The sequence below is a fragment of the Simochromis diagramma genome, unplaced genomic scaffold, assembly GCF_900408965.1.
Source record: "Simochromis diagramma unplaced genomic scaffold, fSimDia1.1 OVJJ01000026.1, whole genome shotgun sequence".
Classification (NCBI taxonomy): Eukaryota; Metazoa; Chordata; class Actinopteri; order Cichliformes; family Cichlidae; genus Simochromis; species Simochromis diagramma.
In genome coordinates this window covers 8,410,510-8,435,180 of record NW_024386985.1, presented here as the reverse complement: position 1 = coordinate 8,435,180, position 24,671 = coordinate 8,410,510, and the positions used below count along the sequence as shown (strand labels likewise).

The following is a 24,671-nucleotide window of genomic DNA, read 5'->3' as shown; positions in this document are numbered from 1 at the left end:
TCTGCTAGCACGACAAGCTAAAATAGCTAATAGTTATTGGATATGATTGCTTTTTAACCTTTAATCTCTAACTATAGTCTTTTCACTTGCAATAACACACTGGATACTACATGTCATTATGTGTTTGAACGAGTTAAAGTATAAAAAGTGTCTGCAAGAGCCAGATATCCAGCAAACTCATGTCCAAACAGAATGGGTCTTTATTCAGGAAGTGAAAGAAAGAAAAAGAGATTGTAATCAACACCCCATTTAAATACAAAAACAAAAATAAAAATAAACATGATATTCATTTTGCATATCAAAGAACCATTCAGTAATAATTACAATCCAAACATCTCATAAACGACTTTTGTGAAGCTATACACACAAACTCTGATTTAGAAATTAGTCACTTTAACAATAAAATTACAAATATTTAGCTTTAAAAATAATTAAACTCAAAATAATATTTTAGCAATTAGCATCTTTAAATTATATATAGTGTTTTTCACATAAAAATACAAAATAATACCAATGACATTTAAATATGAAAAATTATTCCAAGAACCTGCTACTATCAAATAAAAGAAAATGTGGGAAAAAACAAGATGAAAAGAAATAGAAATATGCATGAAAAAGTCTCTCCTTTTGTTAGCAAAACACTATCCAAAATAACTACAATCATTTACATCAGTACAAAGATATCTGGATTTAAAAATACTTGCAATGAAAAAACGGGGTATCTTTTTCTGACAGTAAAAAATGACACTGTGGATCAGAAATTTGCAAAATATGCAATGAAAAAAATAAATCTGCATTAAAAAGGTTTACACTGTAGTTCTTACTTTTATACAAACATTAGAAACAGTATTGCACATCACAACACAGATTCGAGGTTAGTCAGCCTTTCAAAATGTGTTATATTCAAGTTTCAGAGCATCTACGAGGACAGGCAGCTGGGGCCTCGATGCAACAGGGGAGAATCTCAAGTGTCTTCCCAGAATATAATAAAACCTTCATGTTTCCTTCCATTAAATCAAACGTGTCATGTGTATCAAAATAAGAATCAGCTGTATATCAAAAACTTTGATGTTACTAATGATGTGATTCTTTGTCAACCAAAACTTTTGGACATAATTAGGGGTAAATAAATCGAAATATCAGTCCTATTTAAATAGAAAAATACAATCAAAATCAACTCATTTTTTCGTCTACAAAAATAGTGAAATAAATATGATTTTTACAAAAGCAAGGACACATACAGAACCAAGTAACAGTGTTTAACATAGAAAATAGAAGCTCACAAAAACAGCACGAGTCAAGTGTTACAGGTGACGATATTCAAACATTATCAGACGCCATGAGAACCAAAGCCACGAGGAGGAAGAGGGGCCAGAGCGGGAGCCCGGTCTTTAGCTTTCACCTCCCATCAGGTTGCAGGCCGCGACGCCTTTCCGACTCCCGCTCCTCGTAACACCCGGACCATTTTAGAATATATTAGAAAACATTTGCTTTTTGCTCTACTCACACAAAACATAGCTAACTTAAGACCACTGCTCCACGCTACACCTTAAATAAGTCATTATGGGGAAAAAATATGATAAATTCTACCTATAAATAGGCGAAAACTTTCATAATTCGCTTCTAAACACAAGGGGTGAAGGAGACGGAAAACGAGCAGGGATACAGAAAAGTAGTGCATAATGTATATTATATATTAAAAAAAAAAACAAAAAACAACAACATATTGAAGGGCCAGTGATGAGTAAATTGTTCACACAAACAATTTCAATTACACAACTCAACTAGTCTCAGTTCCATTAAGGTTTTGTAACAGTACACAGTTGACGCCTGAACACTGATACCGAGGAGCACACACACAGGGGCATGAGACACTAAAACCACGACAACACGAGAGCGACACACTTGTACAGTACCAAACAGACGGCTGGGCGACCGTCCTCACAAAAAAGATTGTCCCTAAAGAGTTTTTCAAGGGTCGAGGAGGAAATTAAACAAACAATAAAAAGAAAAAGATCATCTTTAGCGAAGACCACGCGTCACTGTCTTCATCGTGGACAAGTGTGGTGAGGAGATGTGGAGATGCTTCATCTTCTGGTAACTGCGCCAGTGTTTCCTTGGATTTATGGAGCTGCAGCCACACAGCATGGAAGCCTGACTGTTACATTACAAAATAAGCAGTTTAGTGTGTTTGAACAATGCTCAATAACACGGAGCACGCCAAACTGACAAAGTCTTTCATTTGCGTCTGGTCTGCCGGTGAAGCTACACCAGATTAGCCTTTGGAACCACACAAAGATATGGACAGGAAGAGTGAAGGTGGAGTCATTCTTCTCTACGAAATCTGTTGATAGCTAAACTAGAGCCTCAGTCTACACTAACAACAGTCACACAGCACATGGACGACACACAAACACAAACCACTGAACACCACTCTGCTTCTCAATGGCATTTTTTTGTTGTTTTTTTTTTGCTATACAAGCCACCACGTGACAACGTGATGGCATCCACTAAGTCTACAGTAGAACCAATATCACTTTTTGTATTGTTAGTATGTAAACAGATCAAACAACAGAGAAACATCAAAGCATGCAAGTTTAAATATGTTTTTTTAACTCATTTATCTTAGTCTGATTTTTTTTTCCCTCTTAGGCATTTGTACTTGATGATCATGCTACTCATTATAGAATTGTTACGTCTTGTCTGCATTTATTATTTCAGTGGTTTGTTTTTTCCTGACATATATCCAGCATGCTATTTGTGTAGCTAAGCCTATTGTCATTATATGCACTCTTAAATCTTTCTATGGCAATGGGGGCCAGAAGTGTTCGAGTGCATACTGCATTTCGTTTTACATGATTCAGGTTTATAAATGGCATTAAATATAATACCTACACATCTATTCATATATATGTATATATAGCAGCAAAGCTTCTGAAATAGCTCGGTCAGTATAAATGTTGAATACAGTTGCAGAAAAGCAGATTTTGTATTTTGAGGTATCACTCTACGGGTCAGTATGAGCGCAAAAATAACCCTAGTGTCTTCTTTTTTTTTTTTACATTTCAATAAACTCTCTAACAAGAAGAAAGAGCCCATGGCAAAGTTAAAAAAAACAAAACAACGGTTTGCTTTGTGGCAGAAAATGTGTCAATTTTAAGCTTCCTATATTTTTTTCTACCTTTGGTTAATGACCCGGGGCAGGCGTCAACATTATAGAATCGAGGTTTTCCCAGAAACAAGTGTGCACTGAACGCACCGTGGGGTGGCTAGCAGCAGACAGACAGACAAGCTGCCCCCATGCAAAAACATTCCCGTATCTACGTTAAATCTCACATACAAAAATAATGATAATAAAAAAAGCTACAAAAATCAATCTCTTTTTTTGTTTTTTAAATCTCCTCTTAGAAAAGATGAAAGTACCACAAAAGAGTTGTAGAGTTGTCAGAGCCTGAGATGTGCGGGGGGTTTTGGTGAAAAACTGAGGCTTGTGGTGTTTGGCTGCTACAAAAGATATATAGATATATAGTATATACTGTATAGTGTTATGTACTTGATTATACTGATAGCTTAGGAAGCAGGAGAGGCTGAGCGATGCTCTTTTTCCTGTTAGCCAGTGTTTAATTTCCCTTTCCCCTAACTGTGTTACCATGAAATTGGGGGTCGCAATCTCTAATTCCAGCGGAAGTGAATCTGGCGAGGGCGGTCGGCGCCTTCTTTAACCAGAGGCTTGTGAAACTCCCGTCCGGCACGGGAGTGGATGTTAGCCCAGCAGAACTCGCAGTAGTACTGAAGACAGGTGACGTTAGCACAGAAAAAAGGAGCAAATTTCCCTCCACAACGAGCACCCTGGCACTCATCACAGAGCTGATCATCCAGGACGTAGGGCTTCACCTCCACCTGCACATTAACGAGACATAATGTCAGCTGTAACGAAGGAAACAAGCTTAACGAAGCACAGGCAGAGAGAAAATCTCATTTAACCAGCCCTAACAAGCGTTTGCTTATCATAACAACAAGCCCCTTCTTCTCTGTAGGGATGCTGATAACACACAAAAAGATGCAAATACACACACACTTGCACGCGCGAATGGCATAAATTACACATCACCATGACAACTGTGTCATATACCATGAATCCTACTGATTCCTAAAGTCTGAAAAGTTTAATTTACGGTAATAAAATATCTTGAAGCCTTTTATTTGTGATCGTTAGTAAAATTTTGAGATTCTGCTTATAAATAAAATATTTAGTGAAATATGTATCATACTGTAGATTCCTACCATCTTTTGTTCCTTTATGGAATTAGTATGTTATCTTATGTTCTTGCATACAATGTCACAACCCACAAATGTGCAACATTAAAGCTAGAGAAGTTTGGCTGATTATGTCTACATTGTAACAAGTGGGAAAACCTGTTTATTTCTCCTAAACGGCGCTACATTTCTAAGTAACATACATTTGAGGGTGGGGCAGCAGCGTTGAGAATGTGGGTTGTACCCATGAAAAACTTGCTAAATCTTCTCTGCCAATGCCAAACACCTTAATCTACTGAAGTTCGATTGGTTTCATTTATTTGAGTGAATGATTGCTGATTGTAGAATGGGTTGGTGTTTCCACATGCTACAGGGGCCTCTGTTTGTTAAATTAGCACATTTTTAAATTGCCAACATGTTTTATTTCTTTAGTTTTTAATCATCCAATCCAATAAATGAGAAGAAACAAGAGCCGGTAGCAGAAAAAAATGTTTGCCATTGACAGATGCAAAATACCAGCAACACTGAACAGTGAAACAAAGTGCTTCACTGACCACTACACTGAGCACAGAGGTTTCTATAAACCAAATGACCACATTCCTTTGATAGTGTGCTGCTTTTCTTGAGGTTTCAAAAAGTGTTACATTTAATTACAAAAAAAATTCGGAAACCCTGATATACACTAAAAAGTCGAAGACGGGGGAAATATTAATGAAAGGAGGGTGGTCATACCCTCTTATCAATGTCAGCATGCTGCAGCTGGACGAATCTCGCGCTGATGGCAGCGATGTAACTCTGTTGGTTTGAGAAAGCCACTCGTCCTGCCCCCTTTGGGTATTTGAGCTCTGGATCTGTATCAATTCCTGCGTAGCACACTCCACCATAGAGGCGATCCATAATCATGGCCAACTCGACTAGTAAAGAAATGAACAGAGGACAAAAAGATGAATTTAAATATGTGAAAAAACAGATACAAGATGTGGATTTGAGAACAGAAGAGAAGCTATCAGAAGCTTATTTTTAGTCCAAGTTATCATTACACGCATAGCTTGAATTCATCTCTATTGAGATGCAATACTAGTCGTAGAGAAACAAGTTGGCTATATTTACTTGCTCTCAGAGGACGAGGGACGCCGCCCACAAAGATGGTCTTGCGGGGATCAAGAGGCTGAGATCCATCCATCACAAAATCGCTGTCGCTCAGGTTCCAAGGACGAATTTGCACCTGGTGTCAAAGTCTAACAAGATTAGATCACCTTTCCCCCCTATAGGAAAATTGTGCCCATGTAGCTTCTTTTCACAGCGAGCTGGTACTGCTGTGCCACAGAGTATATTTAAAAGATGGATATTGCTATATTTTCTGCTGCTTTAACCACATGTGCCTGCAATCAAATCAGTCCCTCGCTCTGGCTGTTAGACACAATGAAGTCATTTTAAGGTACTTCCATGTTGGCATCACTATTCAGACACAAAAGCTACACCCATCTTTTAAATTATTATTATTTAAGTGTTTAAAGATTTAAAAGCAATTTTTGAAAAACTCACAGGTTTGTCCTTGATGGTGGGGCTGGAGACACACAGGTAAAGCTTCCCATCCTCCTCCATACAGGCTTCAATCAGAGCCTGCACCGAGCTCTCTTCCTGGAACAGCAGGAATGCATAGCCTAGGAAACGTATATAAAAAGCTTCAGTGTACATGCATATAAGAACAAGAGAGGGTATAACAAAGGTGCTCACCTTGGTTTGTCACTATTCAAATGACATTCACTTATTTGCATCATATCATAATACCGTGCAGGCTCAATGTAAATACTGGTAACCAGCCATAAATAGGTGAGCTTGATGCTTTTGCTAATACCTTTAGGTGGAAAGTAGGATTTACTCTCTGCTTTGTGTGGCCAGTCCACCACAAGGTGACCAAAGCGGCGGAAGCTTGAGGTTATTTCATCTAAGGGAATTTGACATGTGACACGTGAGTAGGGAGATAAATCATAGAAATTTTTTTTTTAAAGGACTGGCAGTACAACACAATCATGAAATAATTTCTTTACTCACCTTCGTCTATGTCAGGAGGCAAACCTCCCACAAACACCTTACGAGAGAAGCGCTCGATGCGTTCCCCGTTTTGGTGAGGGTAACAGTTGGGAGAGCCAAGGACTCCTGGGACACCCTGGTTGCCATGGCCATCATCAAGGAGATTGTCATCAATAGGGAAGAGAGAGGAGCGGCCTGGTGGACAAAAAAAGGCAGGCAAGGCTACAGCAAATGTCAAGCATGCTATTAAACATTCACAAGCAGAAACCCTCACGAACATGTTTCCAATCCCAGTCACATTTCCTCTCCTTGAGGCAATGTTACATCTCTGCTATGACAGGGACGTACTGAGATGAGAGGCTTTCTATAAAATAATGTTTCTGCTTTTATTGCACTTTATTGCTGAGTGGATGTGAGGCCAAGCACCAGCTTAAAGTGAGGATTACGTACAATTTGTTTTTTTACAGATCCGAGACTGGGACACGCAATCATGTGTGCTCCACCCAGAGCAGCGTGGCAGATAAAGCGTGTGTGGAAAGGCAGGCCGAGTGGAGCGAAGCTGTTAACATAATGGCTAAGCACTATGGAGTCCCAAAGTGTTCAAATATATACCAGACGACACAAGTTATTTTAAAAGAATAAATAATGAATTAAGTTATTCATTATATAGCAAATATAAATGAAATGAGGGGATTTCTTTATCACATTCTTTGCATTATATTAGATAAAATGTGAATTATTGGACCAAAGTCTTTAGCCAGCAAAGGAAAGCAATCAAATTAATCTGATTCAACTAGCAGCTGCTTCTGTCAGAGCATAAGGACGGACGCAGCTTACAAGCCAAAAAAGTGAAGCCATCACAGAAGTGGCTTAAAAGTGGATTCTTTTTATGAGCCACCAGGGGGCGACTTGTGGTTGCAAAATCAAAAAACAAACAAACAAAAAAAACAACAACCCTCACTTCCCTTTATTTGTGGTCTCAGTAGAACACTTTCCTGCAGGATTTATGGGCTCAGCTGCTAGTTTGAGATCATACTGAAGAAAATATCAAGACCTTATTGTAAATTACATATTGATTATTCAGGATAATAATTTATCATTGACAAGTCGTTACCCTGTTAGCTTGCCATTTCACAGTCGAGCACATCTGGTTCAGAAACACCAAGATGTAGATGGTTAAAATACTGAGCTCGGAGGTCCATAACAGAACTTCTCAAACAAACAGGTGGTGTCGGGGTTTTGGAATAAAATCACTGTTATTATGAACATGAATGATATAATAATATTTTAGAAGATTAGTATATTTTAATAATTTATTATTTTTAGAAACCAATGGGATGTTTCTACAGGGTTTTGGACTTCTGCAGAAAATAAGCTCTGTGGGGAAATAAAGGTTCTCTTTAAAGGTTTGCGCGGCTCCTCGTTATAGGTGCCGAGTGATTTCAAGATAATCTTCACATATTCAATCCATTTTCACAGTTGTTTTTAAGTGTGGATACATTTGGCAGAAGTAAAAACACATATTTTGAGGTATAAATAAGCTGCACCCTAGCAGCATGACTTCAGCCTGACTATCACTAACCTCCTTTGTTTGCTACCAAAACTTGAGATACAGTTTCAAAATTCAAAAGTGGGGAACAAAACGTGAAAATATCTAAAGTTTGTGTAAAACACAGACCTTATTTTAAGCACACAGTCAAAAATCTATACAAAGTGCTACATGCTAACCTATTTTATTTATACTTTGGGTTTCCATAGAGCAGAGGCTATAAACACCACCAAACATGAAACCCTAAACTTAATGTATGTCTGGATACTGAAACAACACATTTTTCTTTGTATATTTTTTTAATAGTCAATCAGAAATTTGATGAGCAAAATTCTGTGTTCCCAAATTTAAAAGCAGAAAACAGTGAAGTCTAAGTCCAGACTTAAGGCCTCAGTTTGGTATCTATTTAAGCAATAACACATGCCACAAGGAAAAAGCCACAAGTAAAGAGACACGCTAGAGAAAGCTGAATTTACCTCGACGCCTCCCATAGCTCCTGGCTGCATGTAGAAAAGTACAAGAGTGCAAGTTTCAGCTATGAAACATTTCTCAGAGGGCATTTGTAACTGTAGACTTTAATCTGCTGATCCAACCCAACCAGCTTTTATTCAAGTCACCGACTAATGAGCTAAACTGAGATACTTTTAAAAAAGGACTTAAATCCTCCTGAAACCCAAAACAAAAATTATTATTTTTTCCAAACTTCCTAAATGCTGTGGCAAGGAAGCCTGAGGGGCTGCATCTGTCATATACTTGATGAAAGCAATACACAGAAAGGCCAGAAGCCTAAAAATGACATTTACACAAATGTTGTTATTTTGCACAAAAAGGTTTTAAATGCGAAAGGAAAACTGTTTAAAGGCCAAAGCCCTAAATATGCTCTGGCAGGGACAAGAAATCTAATTACACACAGCAGCATAGATGGCGTTGAAAAGGGGACAAAAATTTTCTGATTATTGAGTCTCAGGAGGAAATGGCAACAACCAGAACTTATTAAAAACACTCATAATTACTCCCAAATGTTGTCTGACCCCGATTTATGTCTCGCTAATACTGTTACAAAACACGGTTTTATTTTTTTGACAACTGGACGTGTCTCCAAATGTGAAGCTTAAAAAACAAAAACACAGGGACTATTCAGGGCAACAATTATTCTAATTAACACAAGAAAATTTAATTGGAGGCAACCTGGAACAACCTTTGTCATTCAAGTACTACACAAAACGAGCACAGTAAATTTTCAGTTATACCACATAGCCACTTTAATGCCAACAAAACAGTTGAACAGCTGGTTAAAAAAACTGAACCCATTTAACGGGTACCGTCAGATACTCTGCAGCAGAGGTGACACTGCGTGGCCTTATTGCACCACAGTGAGTGTGTCTAATGAGGCTAAAGAGTAATGGTGGGAGCATCATGAGAGCTGCAGACACAGGAGGATGGTGCTAGGAGATAATTACCATTGAGCATGAGTAGGCCGTCAGCCCCGGGGTTAGGGCATCCCACACGGCCTGATGTGAGAAACAGACACACACACGCAGAAAACACACACACACACAAATAGGAATGAGACATAGAGCAGATGGAGAAGACAGGGCAAAGCCAATGCATGTACATGGGAATAACCACACAAAAATGCACGCACACACATAAACAGAAAAAACAACCGTCTTTTCACATGTCTAAGTTGAGCACATACAGGAGCAAATGTTTTTTTCCCCCATAAATGACCACGTACTGTTTCAGCTTTCTGACCAAACTACAGTGGAATTACTTGTTTTATTTAAGGCGATAACAATGTCCATTTAAAAAAAAAAAAAAAAAATACATTTTAATGCAAAGACCTAGCAAGTTCTGAGCTGAACAAGACAATTTCTCCCCCTTTTTTTTTTACATTCTGCTTTGGAAACGATTGAGGAAAAAAAACACTTGTTACAGTAACCCAATTTCCCATCATATTTAGTTTTACAGTGGTTTCTCAATCGTACTAATGAATCAAAAATACCAAATACCAAATTCTAGATCACAGCATTCATTGTGAAATGTCAGATAAATTAAGTCACTAATAAGATACAAATATATTAAAAATGTGTTGCCTTATGAGAAGCTACATTTGGAGCCGTTATCCAGAATGCTGTGTTGTGTTAACCATGTCAGTGCTATAAATGGCAGAGCGGACCCCTGCAACCCCCCCTTCCATCTCACCTCCTCTCTTAGCTGTCATATGCAGCGTGTGAAAGTGTGATCACATCTAAAATTAGAGTAGACCCCCCAGCCCCCCACGCTTTGCTGTGCACACTGGCCCGTGTCCTCTCCATCTGCTCCGGCAGGAAAAACAAGAAACTCGCCCAAGAAAGGAGGGCGCAGGTTGAGTAATAATCTTAGCCAACTGCAAATGAGAAAATCCACACAGGAAATTTTATACGTGTTTGCAAACCTCAACTGTTTGTCTTTTAACCAGTGATGAGTTTTTCTTCTTTGTAATATTTTAAAGTGAGAGTGTCTTTGGCTTGTCAGGCTGTAAAAGAGCTACGAGCAGCCGTCAGTAGGAGCTGTTATTTGACACTGCTCCTCTGATGTCCAGCAGCTGAGCACAGGAGGCCAGGAAAGTGTCGCTCTACGGTAAATTCTCTGCTTGGTCCTGCCAAGAAGTGAGGAATAATTCAGCAGTTACACAGATCCGTTAATATATTTTTAAGATGTAAAATACACATGTTTGACAGTTACGGATGTTTTCTGATATTAGTAAAGAAAAACGCCACGGTTTCTCTTTTTCCTGACCTCCAGCTCTGAGTCAGATCAGTGTGCTGTTCAGGTTAAGTAGGAACAGGATCAGAGCTGGAAGGTCATGTAAATGTGCAGCTGGTGGCACAAGTATTAAGCTCTCAGCAGGGAGAAAATAAGCTGGTGTGTGGAAAAACAGCACAGCTCTGGGAGCAATGGGCCTGTCACTTCCCTGCACGATGTCGGGTTGCCTCCGCGAACACGATCGCCTCCCTCTGACCCCACGAACTGAGACTGAAAGGGAAAGGCCAGCTTACCTTTCATCGGATCCTGCTCAGCTCGCATGATGTCAATCAGAGAGCTCTCCAGGGAGTGCATGTTCAGACTGTCGTACATCCTGGTGCGATCCTGAAAAAATACAGGTGACATTTCTTTTTTTTAATCATCCAGAGTTTGACAAAACAAACAAACGTCACGGTGCACGAATAAATCCTCACGTTTCTCACACACCTTCGGGATTTGGCTTATGAATAATAAAACCTTTGAAGCACAGGGTATTTGGCTTAACATGCGCCTCACGCTCGGATTAACATTTTTTCCGTATTTATTCACTTCAGGAGTCTGAAGGTAAGTTTACAGGCAGCCTACACAACGGATTCCCCAAGCTCTCTGGACTGCTTCCAAGATGCAGACAAAGAGAGAAAATGGAAACTAAAACCAGGAGCGGCATTTCACAATAGAGCTGAGATGGAGGTTGGGAGTTTGTCAGCAGAACAGTGAAGTTGATCATCTTATTATTCTAGCCAGAGTGCCAAGTCCACCTTATAACACACAGCACAATGACAGGCTAATGTCCCAACTCTATGATAGTTAATAGCAGCATGTCGCTTCTGTGTAAGCAACAGTAATTCAGAAAATGATCACACGGTAACTGCGCAAAATACAAAATGCTATCAAAAAATTTAAAATTAAAATGCAATAGCATGCAACTTCTTGCATTTGTGTTGGTCAAGCTTCAACTTGAACTTCATTTCAGGTAAGGGGACAAAATCACAGGAAGTCAAATTTCACAAGGACGGCTGATGATAAGTGACAACTGTGCTGGTGTAACCAGAAACGGTTTCCCTGCATTGTACTAGAGTGCACTGTCATGTGAAAACGTTCAGGTAGATGTAAAAACGCAGATTAGTTTGAGATGGAGGTTCACTTTAGCGCTCTGTTTCAAGTCTGGGGAGTGGTCCAAATGAAGCAGGAGTGCTTGAGCGCTGCAGAGCTTCACAGTGAGACAATCCTGAAGGGGGCCAACTTTAAAGTGAGTGTTTTTTGCTTTTTAATAGTTTTGGAACTTTTTGACCAGACCCTTTCACTGCTGCATTATGAGAATGATTAACAGGTTCACACTGGTCTTTATGTGTCATAAACCTGCCAACTTTAGAGACGAAGGACAGCGACTTTTGCCTGCTTCCTTGCCAAAAGGGATGGGTGGCCAAATTTCAGGCTGGATGCCTTAGCGGACACAACCCCAAAGGGGATTTGTGTCTCCAGCTGGAATTGAACCAGGACCTTTTGCTTGCCAGCGGACCACTAGTTAATTTAAATTGGCTTAATTTTTTTAATATCCCTTTCCTTCACAGATTTTTTCATGTAAATATTCCAGGCTTGAAGAAATCTTGGTGATATTTCTATCATCACATCAATACAGTGAATAGTGCACGTGTTTTTTTCTTTGAAGTGCTAAACAGCAACCTGTTTACTGTTGATCATTTAGTTTGAGTAATTTTCATGACAGGCCAAGGATTCTGGAGGGTTCTGTGTTAACAAGAAGACTGATGTAATGGGTGACAATGAGCAATGGGAAACCTGACGTTGCTGGATGATCTTTTTTCTTTAGCGTCATAGTATTTTAGGGTGATCACATCAGTTAATTGCAGGAAACTTGCAGCCTTTCTTAGAGAAACAACAAGTGACTAGCCCCACTAAAGGCTAACTGAAGGCAGAGGTGCTGTTCCTTTTGTCCCCAGTTTACCTCTGTGTTATGTTAAAAACATGACACAGCAGAGATACAGTCTGTCACTGACTGCCAAACATTAAACAGAGAGGAAGGAAGGAAAAGACTTGGAATCTGAAAAATTCCAGTAGTGACACTGTTTATGGAAATTAACAATCCATGCAGTCGCGTCTGTTTCCTGGAATAGGAAGCGCTGCACTTCTTGGCACTGATAATACTAATAATTTGAGCTCATAGCAACAGTCGTACCATTTGGTGACACCATTAATAAGGTGATATCATTAGATCGGTCTGAATGAGTCATGGCCATACCCGCATTAATATTAGAATTGATTCAGGCAAAGTCGCTCATAATCTGAAAGGTTTTGTGGATTTGATTTTATATTAATTGTGTGTTGAGGTCCTTAAAGGCACATTTAAACTTTTAATCAATTGATGCACTTTGAGTGTCCAAGCTGTGCAGTTTTTAACATTAAAATGTCTCTTACATGAAGCCTATAACTGAATGATTTTACAGAAGAATTCAACAGCAACACCGAGCTCTTTCAATGCAAGTCGCACTGGAAATGATAAACTATGACAAAGAATGATATTAAACATGGAGTTTCAGGGAACAATACTGCCTCATAAATGTTCCTAAGAACTCAGTAATATCAATTCAAAACAAGTAAAACACTGTTCAAAGTGCCTGTATCCCAGGGGGAGATTTTCTGAAGGCTTTCCTGACTATGACTCCATTTCTTTGCAGGCACGAGAATCGAAACATCAAATCACAATGCAAATTATGTTCTTTGAAAATAGCAACCAGTCTCACGGCACACGCAGACGTCTCTTTACACTTGGCAAAGATCTAGGCTTCACAATCTTCCACATCAGGCTACTTTGCTTTTTTCTGCATTCTGTGTAAGTTTGATTGCTAACTTGAAACTCCAGGCAAGGTTTAATTCAGCGTGTGCACGGGAGGTGTGTTACTATGACGATCACAAGTGTCTGTGGGGCATCACTTGAATTGTGCTGCAAGCCTTGGTTCTGAAGCATGTGCTATAAGCTATGCGTTGTACAAAAGTGATACATTCTGAGTGTAACGTGTAAAAGTTAAATGGATGACTCTGTGTGTGGTTCAATGCATTAATTAAAGATAATTATACACAAATAAACCGAGCACAAGGCACTACATAAATGTCTTCAGGGGTTATAAATCAGTTCATGTTTTTAGTTCTGGTAAAAACATTTTTCCTACACAGGAGGTAACTGTAATAAAATAATCTTCTTAAATCAGTTTTGTGAATTGGGATTTCATTTACTAACACACACAACAGACGTTCTTGTTTAAGAAATAGTGAGAAAAAGGAAAATTTTGTTAAATTAGGTAAGTCACTGTACTTAGTCATCCCACAGAGGCCCATTCTGAGCCTGGAAAAACACTGTATCAGCGACACGAAAGAGACGAAGATTAATCCAATTTTGTGAACAAATGGGAATTTTGTTTTTGGCAGGAAAATTAGAACGATGTGATTAAAATATGACTAAACGATGACCATCTGGACCCTGAAGCATTAAAAGGGGGAAAGTAGATGCACTGATGATCATAGAGTCCCTCAGTTCATTTAAGTACACAAAAAAATATATCATTAATGTTAGAAACGTGACAATATTCAGAAATTAGACACATAGGCAGCATATTGTAGTGTCAATTTTCTGATGAAGATATGGGAATGGATGTGGTAATATGTTGTTTAGACGTGTATAGAGAACATTTGGAATGTGCATTTACTCTTTTGATGTCATTTGCTCCACACGACCTCGTTCTTGTTTACTGTCAGTTCTGCCAAGCCAGGCTACAGATGCCTACCCAAAAGAAAATCCCACATTTTTGGTCATTGGGAGAAACACATCTACTTTTAAATATCATTTGCTCTTCGAGAGGCCTTTTGTATTACACAACAAGTCTATTTAAGAAGGTATTTAAAGAAAAGAAGGAGTGAGTTTGTTACCTAGAAAACTTAACTTTAATTAGTTTCATTGCAAGTACCAGTGAAATTGTAACTTTTCATTAGCCATATAAAGACCATAGTATAGACACTTGTCTTTCTGAATAATAGCAAAAACCTGAATATTTTATGCAAGTAAACAACTGTATTTCTGATACTTTCATTAGGTAGACCACAACTTGGAATATGACCTTTTAAAGTTTGGCAAAGGAGCAGTTTTAGTGGCAAAAGGCGTTAACTTCCTGAAAATAAAGCAGCCCAGCCCAGATCCTCAGATCTAAAAACTCTTGCTTATGTTTCTCCTGTTGATAGAAAGAATTATTATCCCCTTTTAGTTTATACCTCATCAAGTAAAGTTAAGTGAAACTATCCCTTCAGAGACCTTCATCATTTAATTTGTCTAACATCTAATTCGTGTGATTGATTTAACCTCTGTCGCCAGCTCTTTCCCACCTTTAAACCCACTGATTCTCACGCTGTCAAACAAAAACCCTTCTGTTACCCCCCACACACACCAAACCAATGATCCTACAAAACCTACAAAACATACCTGCAGGGGCAACAAGGTGTTGCTGTTGCTGTCTGTGCGAAACATGTTCTCCTCTATCCAGGACTTAGGCCCCAGTGATCCGCCAGAGCGTGGGAACTTGGGAGGAGCGATGACATTGCTTGAGAAGGGCTTCTTCAGGGGTGAGACGTGACTGACTGAGCCAGGTACACCCATGCCGCTCCCTCTGCGGTGGTCCCGGCCCCAGGACATCCCCCCGGAGCCCCAGCCATTGCCTTGGTGACTACCCCAGGGAGATGGTTTCACCATGGGCTGTGCAAACATAAAGATAATATGGAGTTAAAGAGAACTGAGAGCTTTATCATGTCTGTAATACACAAATATTTTTTGTATTTACAACATCCATTTCATCCTATCTTGCCTTTCTTTCCTTTCACAGCCACAGCTTGATCTGCTCCTGTAACGGGTGGCTGGATAAGAAGATTTAGGGCTTTAAGACTAATACTAAGTATCCCGTGCGCTGCAACACCACCTCTGTAACTTACACACAGTCTCTCTCCACCTGGACCTTGGGTCCCCTCTTAAGCATCATGCATTGGATTGCATTGTGCTTAATCTCACATGTGAATCATACACAGAGGAGAAACAACTTTCTGTTTCTTCTGCACTCAATGCTTAATGTAAACTGAAAACCTTTGGACTCACTGGCAACGTCCATGTTCTAATAGTGCTGTATTTGAGGAACAGAGTTAATAATCAAAAAAAAAAAAAAAAAAAAAGGATAACAGAAGTGCTTTTAAGCAGAATCATAAGAGAGAGACTCAGCACTCTGAGAAAGGGAAATGGAAAAATCTATGAGCAAAGTTGAAAGAACGCTCTTTTTAAAGCTACTGTTGGGAAATCCATGTCCTGGTTGCCACTGAAATTAAAGTTAGTTTAGATGAAGCTTCCAAATAACAAACAAACAAACAAAAAAGATCCAATAAGCGCCCAGAGACATTTCAAGATGGCTGCCGAGTACCAAGACTTGCTTCTAGAAGGACATTTACATGAAAAGAGGCTGTTTTAGAGTCCTGTTAGAAATGAATGTACCAAACCTCACATACAAAAAAAACATTCACAAAATATGCATTTAGTAACTAACAAAATAGAAAAGATGCAGCATTTTCTTATGTTTTTCACTTTAAAATTGAACTTGCACGTAATGGTGGGGATCACCATTATGCGGTTGTCTGTGTTGGTTTCATGAAAATATATTTACATAGGACTCAGAGCAAAGGGCTAAAGGTTAGTGAAACAGGAACACCACACATGCACTACAGGCACACCCAGTCACATACATACTTCCATGCACACACCCAATGTGCAAATTGCATTACGGAGAAACCTGAAGCTGAAGGCTACAAACCCCCAACTGCTGCATGACTGGACTGCTCATGTGAGCTTCTGCTGTTGCTGCATTTCCTCAGGGCATTGCAACCGACAACCATCACACCACCAAGATACTGGACGTTTTTCATTTCACCCAAATATAAGCACCCATTTACGACAACAAACCCTGCAAACCTTTGTATTCCCACTGAGTGCACCACAAGGCAGGGATGGCCCTGTGCCATGTGACCACATCCCACAGCCAGCTTCCAGGAGAGAACAACAGCTAGATTCAGTGATGCTCCCTTGTAACCCTGTTCAACCCTCCCTCTCTTTGCCTAAAGAGTAGACTTGAGCCCTTGCATAATGCATTATGCATTTGTCATTATGCATCAAGATAAAAATAGTTTATTCTTCAAGGTAAAGATTATACATGAATTCACATACACACATTAATCTATAAAGGCTTTATAACTACATTGTGACAAAATATCCCCAACCTAAGGACGTGCCAGAGTCAGCTTTCACAAAACTATAGACCTAATGGATTGGCTACAGATTTGGAGAGTCTTAATATCTACATTTGCTTGTGATAGTGACATTAATGGGAATAGGAGACCCGGCCATGCCAAATTCTTGTGATTCCTGTTCCCCAGCAGCTCACCTGATGTTGGTTGTAGTTGTTCCTCTGCTGCAGGAAGGCGCCCTGCTGGGGATGCATCTGGGGACTAACGGGGGACCTGCGACTTTGCGGCTGCTGAGGGACGTTTATCTGGGGTGAGAAAGGACCGCTGAAGCCCTGCACGTTAATCCCGGCGCACGGATTAGCTGACACCGGAGAAAAACTCTGGAAGAAGGCCGGGTTGATGGAGGAGGGGATACCTGGGTAGAAGCTGTTGTCAGAGTCCGCGTTGGGCATATGGTTAATGGCGTTCGCGTGGATGGGGTTGATGGAGTTGGGTGCGGGCGGGGGAGAGGAGCTGGTCTGAACGGACCAAGGGGTGCCGAACCCAGGGAGGGAAGGTGAAGACGAACCCGCACTGGCGCTCTGCAACTCCTGGGTGGGGAGGTTCGGGAACGCGGCGCCGAGACCTCCGGACAACATGTTGCCGGTGCTGCTGCTGCTGCCATTGCCGTTATTTATATGGTGGGCGATAGGGGAGTCCATTTGGATCTTGTTTAGATTTACGGAAGTGGGCAATGGCGACGCGGCATCAGCTTCAGCCTCTTCCACTGGAGAGCCGCGGGGGTCAGCGGCGCTGAGTTTGGTCTTGGAGAAGGGCTGCCTCTGCGGCAGGTGACTGAAACGTCCCTGGGGTGGGGTCGGCTCTGTGGGGCTGAACTCAGTGTGCTGACCTAACTGCTGATGTATTTTTCTGCTGTGCTGAAGGTCACAGATAGACTGCGTCGGGCAGAAATGATCAGGGAAAGCTATCTTCTGCTCTACGTGGTTATAATCCGGCGTGAACGAGCTCAGCTGGCCGTCGTTGTGCCTGTCGGTTTGGTTCGGCTGCTTTCCGGGTTTGCTGACCGGGCTGCTGCTGCGGTCCGTTTCCGTGGTTGACGGGGGTAACTGTGTGGTTGTCACCCCCACAGGCTCATCCTGCATGTTTTACTGATGCGCAGCAACTGACAGAAACAGCAGGGACGAGGCGACGCTGCTGAAAGGCGAAAAGAGGGAGGAAAACCGGTAGGACGAGGCGTAGTATCCGTCCGCCGATGTAAAATACTAAATTCGACGTTTAAATAAGGCAAGAAATGCCGACGAGAATATATTTAACCAGCGTTCCTAAATGAGGTCTATTCAAAGAGTGTGTGTGAAAAGGCTGCAGACTACAGCGCTGAGAGGAGGGGGTCTGGCCTGTGCAAATAGTCAGCTCGCTCGATGCCTAATCTCTGTTTCACTCGGTGATATTATCATCTGACTAAAGACCGAGCTTTTTAGGCCTTGTACACTAGCCTAGCCTGTACGGTCCATTCCTGTCCGACCGTTCTGCCCCCTCCTCTGGTTACCGGCTGTGCTGCTGCGGCAGAGGATTAAAGATCCCCGACTCAATCGACGTCACGACCGCATCACGCCTGTGCGCCCGCCTCGAGCCCGAGCTGCAAAGAGGACCGCATTGTTTACGTCACTTTTTCATTATTCATAAAGTGCAGTAGGCCTAAAACCCTAAAAAAAGGCCACTGTAGGCTGACTGTGGCCCTAATTATGACCAATAATTTTATGACTAATACTGCCGCGTGACTAATTTGTATGGCCATGTAGCGAAGTGACCCTTGCAACCATTGCAAACTACTAGTCTGTTAGCATATTCATATTCATCGTCAAATATTCAAGAGCCAGTAACCCTTTCGTATTTATATTTCACAATACATGGTGTTAATTTGAAATATTTTATTTCAGCTAAAGTGACATTCAGAAGCCTAATTCAAACGCCCAGCCAGGATACATTACGCACTCTTATTGAACTGGATGTTAACGCCACTTTGGCCTCTCTATTCTGCATGTCTCCTCAATAGTGCTTTGAAAAAAGCTCAAGCATTTCCAGGGTACACGTTGTACAGTTTTCATCCGCCCGTGCCTATCAGTATTCAGTCCACAACCATCGTGCGTGCGTCTGCGCCAGCGTCACTTTACGCATGTACGCCGACAAGCTAAATATAGTTTTCTATGTCAGCGCGTGTCAGGGGAGATGAATCTTCTTCGCCTGCACTGAACTCAAAGCTGACAAGTAACCCCAACATATGATTTGCCACCAGCAGCAGCTCTATGTGGCTACTAGGTAATCTTTTTCTTTTTGGAGCGAGTGAGAGAGCGCATCCCGGGTATGCCACCAACTGACTGTGTTTTAGGACACAAGGCAGAAACAACAGAATGTTTTAGATGGTCTCTTCCCTCAGCAGCTGAGTGGTAGATGCCTTTAATTCATTTTAAAATACAAAACAAGCATCCGTTGGGAATTGGAGGTATACAAATGGGAGAAAAAATCCGTTCTTATTTCGACAGAAAGCCCACTTTCAGTGTGTTACTCCACTGCATTTTCTATGTTAGCACAAATATGGATGAAGAATTTCACTTTTTTTAAAGAGTGAAACTGAATAAATCATCGCGGCATCACTGTTTGAAGGCGATTTTTAACGATGTAGACAAATACCAGAGTAGCAAAGCAATGTGCATGATGGACCTACCATCTGGTCCCTGCTAATGATGATAGCTCACATGACACATAGCGTATTGCTTGAAAACGGTGCTGCCAATTCCATAATTTTATCAAGAACTTGATAAATATTTTTGAATAAAGCGTTATATATATTTAACTATTACAGTCACTGGTATGTGTGTATACTGGAGAGTGAATCTCTGTCTTTACAGTCAATCTGAACTTAAAGTAAGACTGAAAGTGATCACTGAAAGCACTTGACCCCTATCACTGATGTCTTATTTTTCCTCCCCCTACTCACTGCAGCTATGTCTTTTGGGCATAAAGCAGCAGAGAGAAGAAGCCCCCCCGAAAATTCCCTATGATGAGGTCCCAGATGGGACAATCCCACCAGTGAGGGGGCAGGTGTGGTGGCCACAGTTGGAGCTGAGCACCAGTGATTAGCCAAGCCCAGTAGTGCAGCAGGGAGTTAAATGGGGCAGGCTGCCAGCTGCTTGCGCCTGATGATGATGATGAGTTGGGGGGGGGTGGTGACACGGTGGGGGTTACCCTGGTAGATGGGGTGGAGGCAGGGTTGGTGTTAGAGAGAGGAGGGAAGGGGGTGGGGGTCTTTTCTGTGACTCTCACCTGGCCCAACACACACAAAATTTGACACATCTGTCCAAATACTGTACACAGTTCTCCATATTTGCATTCACTTTCAGATCGAACTGTCTGAGTATGTTGAAACATCGAGCCAACAAGTATAAGTATAATGATACAAGCAAGCATATGTCATTGGATCATGAGGGTGCATCATGTGGCTAAAATAAAGTAGCTACGCTCATTCAAAGCAGGTTTTGAGAAAGCACCTGGCCCACTAAGCAATCTCAAATTTCACCATGTTTATAAAGCTTGATCTATTTAGGTCTCTGTCAGAGAGGATGGCAGTCACACTGCAGCTGCAGTCGTCATAGCAACAGGTAATCTGCATTTCCTTTTGTGTGCTTGATTAGCCTGTTTGACTCAGGGCTCTCACTCTCTCTCAGTCTGTATGTTTTGAAGGGTTGGGCCGATGCCACTGATCAGCTCATTCTATCTCACGGATGCATTCATCAGCGCTGATGACATTGTATTCTGAGAGTCACGAGTGTGTGTGATTCAGGTTTTATAATCCCATCCCAGCATACAGGATGTATGCCTTTTGCATGCCACGCAACTATTCTTTCAGGGCTGCAACTGTTTCCTTAGACAGAAGCACCAACAACCCTTTGTTTTTTCAGTGAGTACCTGGAGATTCAAAATGTGTTCATGTCTGATCTGTAAATACATAAATGCTAATATTAAATTCAGATCAATCTGAATGACAAAAAAGATGATTTTTTTTTGGGGGGGGGGGGGGGTTGCAGTTTTTAAGATATCTAATATTTGTTTAATTACCAAAATATAAAAAGATTAGCATATTATAGTGTCTCTTACTTACAGCATTTAACTTAATGCAAAAAAGTAAACAACTGTTTACCTTTCCAGAGTCAGTCCCTCTTTAATCTTGCTAAATGAAAGACCTTGCCACGGGCAGTTTTCATTGGAACAACTTTCTAAAACTTAGCATTATACTCAGTAGCTTGGTTTAGGGCAATATGTGCACTGACTGTAGAAAGGGATGAGGTTTTAAAGTGTAAGGCGTAGTGGCCCTGAGGTGCAGGACACACCATAAACACCACCAACAAAAATCCACAAACAAAAAAAGCATTTCAAAAAAACACTGGTCAACCTTCCACTTCCTTCAAGTGTGCTTTCAGAGGCCAAAATGATAGTTTAATGTTATCTGTTGAGAAGAACTGCATTACATGCATATCCATATCATGAACTTAGAGCTGTATTAAATAGTAAATCAGCTTCCCAAGCTTTTTCATAATAGAGTAAACCACCATAATTGTGAGCCTCTGAATTAACATGCTTGTTGTCTTGCTGAACATTTCCATAACAACTTTAATTTGAACTGCAATCTTTTCTTTCTGATTTTGTTGAACAAAACAACTGTCAGTTGGTAATTTCCATAAAAATGACAGATCAGAGTCCCCACCCTGTCCTCTTTTTTGTTTCCTCTTTTATTTGCTAACCCAGCCTCTATTCTGTTCATTTATTTTGATACCCAGCTGAGTTTGGGAGAGACTAACAGAGACCAATTACTTAATTACTTTATGATAAAAAAAATAAAATAAAAATAAAAACTGTTTTAATAACAATAAAGAATTATTCATTATGAAAGGAGGAAGACCCTCAACTGTGTGTGAGCCCCTGAGTTTGTGCCAAGAATATCCATTGGATAATCTGCCTCAGATTATAGAAAATCCTATATGATAGTCCCATAACATGTTCCTATATAACTGAATCAGTCTCTTCTTTCATCCTTTAAAACCTTTTGCACATTTTAATGATCTTCTAAAATGGAAAAATAAAAGGCTGAAAAATGAAGCTAACTTGGAAGCAAATTCCAGTTCCTCATATAGCTGCTACACTTCTCCACAGACTACTATTTTAAAATTCCCAACTTTAATTCAGAAAATGATATGTTTACAGCCTGTTACAAAATGCATCTTTGGTTTCTGGAGCTAATCTAAGGCTTAAAGGGGTAAGATCACTTGTATTGATTGGCGTACTAGCACAGGCGGTTGTCATAAATATCCATCCATCCATCACTTCTTAGGGAATAGCACTGTGTTCCCAAGTAAAATAAACCCTCTCTCTGGGGGAAAGTCTTAATACACCTTGGAAGAGACTTCTTTCATCTGCTTCTAATTGGAATATCATTCATTAGGTCCCAACTCACAGCTCATGGTCATAGGTGAGGCCAGGAACGTGGATCGACCAGTAAATTGCCACAACAGAGCAGTAAAGCATTCACTTTGCAACAGATGCTGCGTCGATCCGAACTACCACTTCAGCCAGTTCTAGTCACCAAACTGGACCTTTTCACCTGTTGTTGTGTTACACACTTCAGGACCTTTGCAAGCAATGTGTCAGCTGATATCTCTAAATATGAGTAAGTATTATAAGCACATGTACAGCTGGATATCACTGTGTGTAAACAGGGAAAAAATACAATTATGGCAAACTGATGCTTTATTTTGACATTTGTCTTGTTTACCAGAGAAACTGAGCACACTGTCTTGTTGTACCTATGCTTCCAATTTAGCATCCTATCCTAAATTTATAATACCAGCGCATGGGAGGGCTTTCGTTCCAATTTGCACCCGGCATGGCCTCCAGGATGGAGGTTTCTTTGTTGCGCTAAATTGTCCCTTTGTTGTGACTCTCTGTGCACCGAATAGCTCTTTGTGTTTGCTGACTGATAAAGCTTCTGCAAACAGTTATCTTAGTCACACACACATGCGTGGACACCGACAAACACAAACACCCATTTAGAAGTGTTGGTAACGATGTTACATCCATGTTAGATCACAAACTCACAAACAAACTGACATACAGCGTGATAACAGATGCCTTGATAAGCTTATCTTGTATCCAAGCAGGGGTTTCTCAAGACTGGTCACACCTCCTTGTAGCCACTGTTTCTTCAGAATCAATCAAAAACGGTCCTCCATCTATGATTGGTACTATTCTCTGAGATGAATGAGGGCAGTATTATGAACGGCATATATTTGCATTTTATGACCCACTGCAGAAGGCTTGCCACACTGATTAGGTGGCTCGTTTCTCCAAGGCCGGAGAAAGACCATGGACATCTGTCATGCTTTAAACGTATTAGAAGTGTGACAGGGTGTTATCACTAGATTAGGCTGTATATGACCTTGCAGCAATATAGCAAACTTCAAAACCTCACATTATGAAAGCTTTTATCATATTTGATCAACCCCATTCTGTTTTCTTTGTCTAAGACTCTCCTGGCTCTTGTCACTAATCTTATTCCCAATATTCTCATGCGTGCTCTCCAGTGATCATGTCCACATCACATCTGTCTGTTCTCTTTGCTTCAGCTTATGTGTGTGTGTGTGTGTGTGTGTGTGTGTGTGAGAGAGAGAGAAAGAGATGCAGTTATCTTAATGTCAGGGTAGATTTCCTTGGCTTGTTGCACAGAAGCCAGAGCTTTGTTGTAACAGCAAACATTAGCATGACTAGATAACATCCTCCAGCCTTCTGTTTTCCATCCACCGTTTATTTGCACACAAATACATGAATAGGATGGACACAGACGCTAATGTCAAGCCTCAACAGGGGTCTCAGACATATGGGGATGCCTTTAATGATGTTTGAAAGAGAAACAATGAGGGCACCCGCCTAACCACACACACACACACACACACACACACACACACACACACACACACACACACACACACACACACACACATGCGCACAGTTTGTGTTTTCTGAAAGCACCTGTTTGTCATTGTAATGCATTATTGCAGGTAATGCAGTTAGGTGTGTGTCAGTCTGCGTGTACATCTGCATGTGTGTTCCATAGATTGTAAACCAGCATCTCAGATGTCACCAGAACAGAGCTACAGCTGGGGGTCAAAGGTCATCAGTGCCAGGTGCCTCAGGGCTACAGATGTCTTGGGGAGAGAAAGCAGGTGTAGTATTTGTCACTGAAATAACAAGATCATCATTTTTATTTTTTGAAACTTCATCTGAAAGAAAATAAAAGACAACACTGCGCATGTTAGGTTTAGTGCTCCTGTTTTTAACATCTGATCTTCTCATGTCCCGATAAATAACATTCATTATCATTTTAAAATAAATTTGTTCTTTTACTAAGAAAAATGATCTAAATTAATTTTTCTGTGTGTCACACTTTGGAGACAAGTGTGAAGGAAATGAAAGGTTTGTTACCAATAACAGTAATAGGAAACAAAGAAAAAGAAGAAACTAAATCAAACCTTATGTAAAATAAACAATAATTTTGTTTAGAAATGCAAATTAAAACAATAAAAAACAACAAATACGAAACAAATTAATTATTAATAAATAAGTGAGCAAAATAATAAAAACTGGAAAAAATAAATTCCACTCTCACATTAAAAATTCTGGGACAAAAATTCCAGATTAAAAACGGAATATGTGG

General features: G+C 40.5%; 1 protein-coding gene across 4 annotated transcripts; it reads right to left on the bottom strand.

Annotated features, from left to right (window-relative positions):
• Positions 1–732: 732 nt before the first annotated feature.
• cpeb2 (cytoplasmic polyadenylation element binding protein 2) lies at positions 733–18,993 on the bottom strand. Of its 4 annotated transcripts, XM_040040133.1 has the most exons (11): positions 17,107–18,993; positions 15,114–15,383; positions 10,882–10,972; positions 9,301–9,351; positions 8,317–8,340; positions 6,313–6,486; positions 6,116–6,205; positions 5,803–5,921; positions 5,368–5,482; positions 4,990–5,171; positions 733–3,900 (listed from the first exon to the last, which is right to left on the bottom strand). In XM_040040133.1, exons 1-11 carry the CDS (start codon positions 18,049–18,051, stop codon positions 3,673–3,675), a joined length of 2,289 nt encoding a protein of 762 aa, XP_039896067.1. In that variant the 5' UTR covers positions 18,052–18,993; the 3' UTR covers positions 733–3,672. The 4 variants fall into 4 exon arrangements, with proteins under 4 accessions (XP_039896067.1, XP_039896068.1, XP_039896069.1 ...); XM_040040134.1 differs by lacking the exon at positions 8,317–8,340 and having other exon boundaries at positions 17,107–18,992; XM_040040135.1 differs by lacking the exon at positions 9,301–9,351 and having other exon boundaries at positions 17,107–18,992.
• Positions 18,994–24,671: the final 5,678 nt, after the last annotated feature.